Genomic DNA, 8,383 nt, shown 5'->3' with positions numbered 1-8,383 from the left:
GTCACAGTTTTCCTACACAGTTTACTCTTGGTACTTTAAGTCCTGTGCTTCTCCTCTGTCTGAGGAAATTGTGCCATCTTTGTATTTTTTATTGATTCAGCTTCTAAAATGGGAACAGAATAGCTGTAGTTTTGATGGATTGCTGTCAACAAAGAGCATAGTAAAAATACCAAACATAAAAAACTATTAAGTTAGGTAAGATACTGGAATTAAAATAAACTAAACCTCACAAGACAGAACTCAGACTCAAAGAACAAATCAAAGCAAACCCCACCTTGCTTAAACTGAAGTATTTTTGGTTATTTTTTTCAGTTGACTGCACCTTGTCTATGTTGCAACATTTATTTACTTGAACAAACAAACATTAGTTTTTTTTCCCTCACAGTTTGTCAATTTTGGTTGTCACCATAACATATCGTGCAATTTTATGTAGTTTCCAGCTTCACAATAACTGCTCAAATTACTGTGTTAGCAACAAGTTCACGCAGACCTTTCTGACAACACTGTGGTTTACTTTATTACCTTGGACAAGTTGTTGTGGAGGAGTTGAGGCACGTATTGCACTTAAACTATTTGCCCGGAGGTCCAGAGCTCTGAAAAAATATCTTGGAAATGTGATAATAAGGAGGGTCTATGTGACATGACATTACCTGTAAAAGAGAAAAAAAGATGTTTACTCCATGTTTACTCCGCCTACCTCAGGATGATATAAAGATGCTCAGTCAGCTCTGAATGCTCACATCCTTTTCTTCTGCTCACTGACTGACTGCTGTTCAACACTCGAGGCTGTGAGTATTCATATCTTATTGTGCAGAATAGTTGAATCTGGTGCTGTTGATGTGGTTTATAAAAATCATATTCTGTTTCTCCAACAAATTCAATCTCAATTATTTTTTCTTTCTTGTATTCTTTAGAAAAATGAGCAGAAACTATCTGTCCAGAAATAGTGAGCTCCGTAGGGGAGACAGTCTTGTGTCCAACAATGGACAGTGGAAGGCCGTCTTCCAGGTGATCACACTTTCTCTCAGTTCAAAAATTTATTAAAACTTGTTCACCTCAGTGGTGTGAGTTCATTTTATCTGTATGATTGTTGATAGCAGCTGAATGTTCTTGTTTTTTAATGCAGGATGATGGAAACTTTGTCATCTATGGCTGGAAGCCCGTGTGGTCCGCAGACACTAACACTACAGACGCCGTCCGCCTGTGCATGCAGGACGACTGCAACCTGGTCATGTACAACCAAGAAGATCGCCCTCGATGGCAGACCAACACTCACAAGGATCGCTGTACCACGTGCAATCTACAACTGACCGATGACGGCAAACTGCTTATCTTCAATCATGGCCAACAAGTCTGGAGCTCTGACTCTTCCAAAGGCATGAAGTGAAAAATATGATGATACAAAGTTTTCAGTGGGTTTTATGCTTTATAAAGCATTTTTGGCAGTAATCTCTTGGTTTAGACCCAAATCTAAATTTGTTTTGAAACTATTATACAAGTTGTAAAATTGAAAACAGAAATAAACCTTAAAACATGTTTATTCCTCTTGGTTTTTTGTCATGAGTTATCCATTATCTCTCGCTTTTCTCCTCTCCTCTTTGCTTCTGTAATTTAGAAATATCCTGATGCATGCTGAATAATCCAGGTAGAAAAAAAAAAAATTAAATCTGGTTCTCTGGACATTCAAAAAAACAAAAAACAAACAAGCAGTAAAATAAATTGTAGAAACATTTTGTCTTTTGTAACGCTAATTAAGGCTAGGCGCCTGACTATGGCCAGTATAGTTATAGGCAATCAGAAAGGCTCGGCTGAGGAGCTCGTGTGTGTGAATAAAACACAGTCAGACAGAAAGTAAAGTTAACTTATTGTATTTAAAGTTGTACATTTATGTAGATTTAGTTAGATATCTTATGATAATAATAATAATAATAATAATAATAATAATAATAATAATAATAATAATAATAATAATAATAATTTCCAATAAACATAAGCAAATAAACACAGCAAGGAAAAAACACAAAACAATAGCAGGACAGAATAAATAAACCCCGATGACACCCAAGAGTTTTTTTTCTATTTTCTTTAAGTCCGTTCTGGAGTCTAGAGTGACTATTGTCCATCAATCAATACTCCACAGTTTTAAATCCATGATCCAGGGCAATATGTCCAGAAAAAAAATAGTTGGTGTGATTCAGTCCTACCGCGAAGCTGCGGTGATCTGGTAGCTCGCCATCCTGGGTGGGAACGGGGGTAAAAAAAAAAAACCTGACCTAGACAAGGTCATAAATAAAACAAAAATTGGCATTTACATTTGAACAGGGTTAAACTGTTAAAAAAAATTAAACATTCATAAAAGAACAAATAGCTACATTCCATCAAGCATTTCTCAGGAAACATTTGAATTAATTTCAAATTAAAGATTACATTACTGTTACAGTACAGTTACAGATCAAAGTTAAAGTGCACTTTCAAGTAGTATCTAAGTTTAATTGACATCAGAGTCAATTAAACTTAATTGAAGTAACTAAAACTATCCTAAAAGGACAAATTTACAAAAATCAAAGGGCTTATTTAATACTTTGAGGGTATGTCTTCTATTCGGCCACAAAAGTAACAAAAAGAGAATGATCTTTTAGTTAATAAGACCATTTTTGAGTCACAAAATACATAAATTGAGTGGGCGTGTCGCCACCGCATTTCTATTATATAAAAAAAAAAAACAAAGTACGTAAAATGAACGACTCACCGTCGAGTGGTTGCCAGTTAACACCCAATTTAAGCTCTCGGTCGTGTTAATTTGGCTCGATCCAGCCGTATTCTCCCGTGTGTTTAGAAGACGACAAGCTCACGCAGCTAGCCACAGTGACAGCAGCAATAGCAGTGGAGGGGGGTCCGAGTTCACCTCTCACCCAGAACTTATATAGTGTGGCATCAGTTTGACCCGCCAAAATAAAATACGGGTTAATTATCTTGTGCAGGTTACACTTTCATCCGAAAGACTTCCTCAGTCTGAGGTGGTTTATTCAGCTCAGTCTTATAAATAGCACCTTCTCAGAGTGGATCAACCAGTTCTATTTCGTATAGGCTTCGCCCTTTAAGGCTATCGCCAGTGGGTTTATCCCTTTGCGCGCAGCACTGAAAACTTTAGTCCACGCGCACCTGCTGTGTGGGCCTCACCCCGGTCCATATAAATTACGGTGAGACCGGGGAATCGACTCCCAATTTTTCTTCAGCCAGCTAGCTAGCACTGTCAGAAAAACGAAGAAGGAAAAGTTGTCCAGCTTTAACTGGCACAACCTTTGCTAAGGATGCCTGGGTCTCCGCCACGCCAACCTCCTGCCATCCCGGTGAGCTCTTCCTCCCCAAGGAGAAGCAGAGACGAGCAGCCTTGTTCAAGGTAAGCACCAAGGAGTGCTTTTCCGTGGGGGCGCTACCCGCTGGACGACGGCATCACCTTTTCTAACATTTTTTCCTCGCGATGAATCAGATGATTCCCTCGAAAAAGGCGTTGTTGGCAGCAGCTCCGCTGAGTGTTTGTCCGTGGCAGGCCGCTACTTGCTGGACGACACCATCGCCTTTTCTAACGTTTTTTCCTTGTGGTGAATCGGATGATTCCCTCAAAAAAGGCGATGCAGGCAGCTACGCGTGGGACGATGCCACCACCTTTCTTTGACGCAGAGTCACGCAGTGAATCGGATGACTCCTCTGAGAAAGGCGATGCTGGAAACAACCTTGCTGCCCCTTCCCTCCTGGAGAGCGTAGTGATGGAAGAAGAGCAGTCGAACGGATGCTCAGTCACCTCGGGTCTTCCCACGTCGGCGACCACACCACTTCCAGCCGTTGGCACCCTCCTCTCGGAGTTGCCCGGCATAATCCAGGAGGCAGCTAACACAAGGGATTTTCTGTCCCTCGCCTCCCTCCGCCCTGATCGGATGATCTGGCGGGAAGGTTTGGCTCTGCCCCGGCTCGTTGCTCTGATTCCATCTGGCCTCGCTGTCCAGCTGTGACGTTACATTGGAACGAGGCTGCAGCTGGGCCCGGCAAGCTGAAGACATCCGTCTCCACCTTCATCTCCATCTCCAGAGTGGAGGGTTTTTAATGATCTGTGTTTTTTTCTCTCGGTTCTTCCCCCTGGAGCCAAGCCTGGTGGAGGCGCTTGGGGCAAAAGCATCCAGGATGGACCGGCAACCTATCCCTCCCGGAAAGCATGACCAGAGGGTGACAAAGCTCTCCAACCGAGCTCACCAGTGCACATCCCAGGTGGTCGCAGCAAACAACAACATTGCTCTGCTGGCCTACAGCATCTCAAAGAGGCTGGAAGAAGCAGACCTGCTGGAGGAGACAAAGAGCTCTCTCTGTAAAGCCGCTGATGTCATCTTAAACATGTGCGCCACCTCTGCGGTCTGCCTGTCCCGCATCGCCATCCGGATGACCATGATCCAGAGGACCACCTGGCTCCGCCTCTCGCCATCCTTGTCTGAGAGGCTGCAGAAAGACCTGCTGGAAGGCCCCATCACCCCAGAGGTGCTGGTCGGGGCCAACTTCAGGACCATCCTTGAGAAATCGCAGAGGTCCGAGGAGGTCTCAGAGACTGTACACCATCTGGTGACGTCACAGTCCTCCTCCCGCCCCTCCGGCTGCTGGAGGGACCGCCTTGTCCAGCAACAGCAGCAGAGGTACTCCGCAGCTGCAGCAGTGATTTCATGCTCCGCTCCTCCGCCGGCCCCCTCCACCAGGTAACTGATCCTTGAGGGGAATGTATGTGTTTTTTGATTATATATGTTTTGATATAAAACAGAAACACCTCTGAAAGTAAAGTTTTCATCTGAGACTGTCAGATCAGCTGATCTTACAGCTGCCTCTCTTCACACATTCCCCACACAGAACGAGTCAGTAACCTCTAAACAGCGTTTTAAATGGCACGGCAGTTCAATAAATATCACAAAACACTCGTCTGCCACGTCAGCTAAAATTATGTTTTTTCAGCAGACCGAGTCCGATAAAATCTCTCATTTTCAGCCAGAGCCCATTTTTAATTTCTGCTGTTTTCTGCCCACTCACAGCGCAGCGGGAGTAAACGTGTTTCTCCATGACAGCTGCAGCCTCCACCAAAACGGCGTCTCACTCAGAAAGCGCTCACGCCTCCTCTCAGTGCGCGCCGGCTCACCTCAGCTCTAATGTGAGACCGCAGCCTGGGCTCAGCACAGAGGCACACATACAGCCCTTGTTTCTGTCGGAGCCCCCCTTGGGTTCCCCCCGGAGAATCTCCGGAGCGAGTGATGGCAGTAAGGCTTTTTTGTCTGGTTGACATTCATGAGAAACATGACAACACAAATGCGTGCCCACTCTCCGAGCGTTACGCAGAGTGGCAGCGAGTGCGTTTCCTGGACAGATGGACGGACCGTCTGATCAGTAGGGGTTACACGCTGCAGTTCGCAGCTCAACCCCCACCGTTCAGTGGGATTATAGAGACGGTTCTGTCTTCTCCAGAACAGAGCTCGTCTCTCCAGTCAGAAGTTCAGGAATTTCTGACGAAAAACGTGATTTCCAGAGTTCCCAACGGAGAGGAAAATATGTTTTTTTTCCCTCCCACTACTTCCTGGTTCTGATTTAAAAAAAACGGAGGGATGAGACCCATTCTCGACCTGTTCATGTTCAGCAGTTCCATCATGGGGAGACAATTCCACATGCTGACAAACAGCTGTTGGAGAACTTCACAAGAAGTCTCCATAGATCTGAAGAGCGCATATTTTCACATTTCCATCATTCTGAAACACCCCACGCACGTTCTCGAAATGCGTGTACACGGCTCTGCAGTCGTTACACATGGCAGGAATGAGAATTCTTTTTATCTGGACGATCTGCTCTTATTAGCTCAGTCCAGTAAGAAAGCAGTCGCACAGACCAAAATGCTAGTGCTACACCTGCTAAACCTGGGGTTTTCTATAAACTGGGAAAAAGTTCTGTTCATCCGTCCCAGATGATTGTTTATCTGGAAATGGAGCTAAACTCAACTGCAATGAGAGCCTGTTTATCTCAGCTGAGAGCCGAAGCTCTATCAGCTCAGCTCCGCTTTGTCAAACCCAGCCCTGCCGTGTCAAACCCTGCAGCACAGTGACAGTCTGCCTGTCATGCGATGCCTGGGACAATGTCAGTGGCCCACATCGTGGTTCCGTTGGGCCTATGTCACATGCAGACGCGGATGTACCATTAAGGCAAAAGAGGCGGGTGCCTGGGGCCCCCAATCAGCATGGGCCCCGCCCTGCCCCGGCCAGTCACCTACATCCCTAACATTGCTCCTGCTTATTAATGTACGTTTAACATAAAAATAATTATAGTTGCGATGAAAACGATCATTAAAAACGCAATACAATATAAGGTTGATTTCAACTCCCCCCTACTAAAATGGACTATTCCATCATGACATCACCCAAAAATCCAGGAAGTGCTGTATGCTTGAGCGGGAAGCGGAAGACAGAGAAGAAAAAAGATGAAGCGAAGGTACGAAAGCGGAGCGGAAAAACGGAAAAAGCGTGAAAAAAACAAAACTTATGTTTCTACACTACCAAAATTGACAACGTTTTTTTATGGGTCTAAAACATCATAAACGGCTGATAATGACGGGCGGCCCATTGAAAGTGTGGGGGAACCGCCGCCGGACAGGATACAGGAAAAAGTAAATGCCGCCGAGGCAGTGACTCTTAAAGACGAAGATGAAGAAGAGGAGGATTCACAAGATGAGGTATGAGTTTTAGGAATTATTTTGTAGGTTAAAAGAAATCCTGACAGTAATCAGCTGAGACAACCACTATTTTCATGTTTTCTTTCTGTATCAAAATATTAAAAGATATTCGGCCTAAATCTTCTGACGTAAACGAGGAGAGATAGAGGGGATTTTATATTTTACCTACTTTAGCTCCCTCCCTACCCTGCTTGTTTATTATATTATTAAAATATACGGACTATACATTGAATAGCATAGATCTAAAATATTCCACAGTTATGTATTAATTTTTTTTCTCAACCATTTTACAAAATATTTGACTGTTAAAACTTCTTCAGACTATCGTTGTTTTGTTATTTGGTCCATATTCCCTCCATTAATTACTTTACAAAGCACAACTTATAGCTTTCAGAGTAATGCAAAAACGTGTTTTTTAAGAATGACTGGTTTGCTTTGGACAGAAATGCCACTGTTAGTTTAAAACAACAAAATCAAAAGGCTAGGATAACTAAATTAAATTGTTATCTAAAATGTAAAAATTGATATAAATGAAAAGTGACATTATTTGAGTCATTTAGTTTAAAGTCTGTGTAAGTCTTAAAGTTTAAAAAGAAGTCAAAACTTTCAGTCTTAATTATGGAAACTTGGATAAATGAGAGCCTTCACATGTATTAAATGTAATAATGTCTTCTTTTTCCTTTTAGCCTGCTGTGAGTCAAGAAGTCTCTTCGCTCTCTGGTGGTCGTGTTTTGGCAGATGATCCAGCACTATGGCCAAAAGACTTGAATGACAAAGAACGATGCTCTATTGTCCAAAAAGGCCCTGTTCAGCTAGATATTGACTTCCCTAGAAATCCAGATGGACGCAGATTTATATCTCAGGAATGGTGATATAAATCACAAAATGGTACATTTTGTCATTTAGGCTGACTTGGGGGAGGGCCCCTTTACAAAGGTTTGCCTGGGGCCCCAAAATGTCTAAGTCCACCACTGGTCACATGAGACGCCTTTAGAGATGGTTCACCCGCCTGCGCATAGATCCTGTGTGCCAGAAAAGGTGGATTATTTTTGTGCCTCCCTCCGTGAGAACCGATCTGAATCACTGGGGAAACCCCCTCATTCTGTCAGAGGGAGTTCCCATCAGCAGGCCTACGTCACACGTCTCAGTTTTCACAGACGCATTCCTGTCAAGCTTGGAGGAATGTTTCTGTCCCAGGCAGTGGGAGCACAGTGGCTGGACCACATGCCGCTTCACATAAATGTGCCAGAATGTTTTCATGGTCTGAAACGTGACTCAGCATTTTGCCCCCCTGCAGCATGTTCTGATCCACACAGACAAGAAAGTGACGGCAGCTTACATAAACCGTTAGGGAGGCGTGCTCTCAGCCTAACTGTTACGCATCGCGAAACAGCTGTTGTGTAGGGCACACAAAAACCTGCTCTCCATCAGAGCAGTGTACATTCCCAGCGTCCTGAACAGGGGAGCAGAGATCAAGTCGAGGGGCGGTCCCCGCCACAGAGACTGGAGCCCCCATCCCGAGCTGATCTCTCAGATTTGGAGCAGGTTCGGTTGAGCAGCAATGGATCTGTCTGCCACACGGGAGAACGCCCAGTGTCATTTATGGTTCTCACTGAGCCCACGAGACGACCCACCATT

The 8,383-nt window shown here is 44.1% G+C and overlaps 1 protein-coding gene across 1 annotated transcript; it reads left to right on the top strand.

Moving 5' to 3' along the window:
• Nucleotides 1-732: 732 nt before the first annotated feature.
• On the top strand, nt 733-1,536 carry LOC119426239 (mannose-specific lectin-like). Its single transcript, XM_037693789.1, has 3 exons — nt 733-788; nt 915-1,008; nt 1,127-1,536. Exons 2-3 carry the CDS (start codon nt 919-921, stop codon nt 1,385-1,387), a joined length of 351 nt encoding a protein of 116 aa, XP_037549717.1. The 5' UTR covers nt 733-788; nt 915-918; the 3' UTR covers nt 1,388-1,536.
• Nucleotides 1,537-8,383: the final 6,847 nt, after the last annotated feature.

Source organism: Nematolebias whitei, chromosome 20, assembly GCF_014905685.2.
Source record: "Nematolebias whitei isolate Nwh7 chromosome 20, NemWhi1, whole genome shotgun sequence".
Lineage (NCBI taxonomy): Eukaryota > Metazoa > Chordata > Actinopteri > Cyprinodontiformes > Rivulidae > Nematolebias > Nematolebias whitei.
This window is presented reverse-complemented; position numbering and strand designations above follow the sequence as displayed.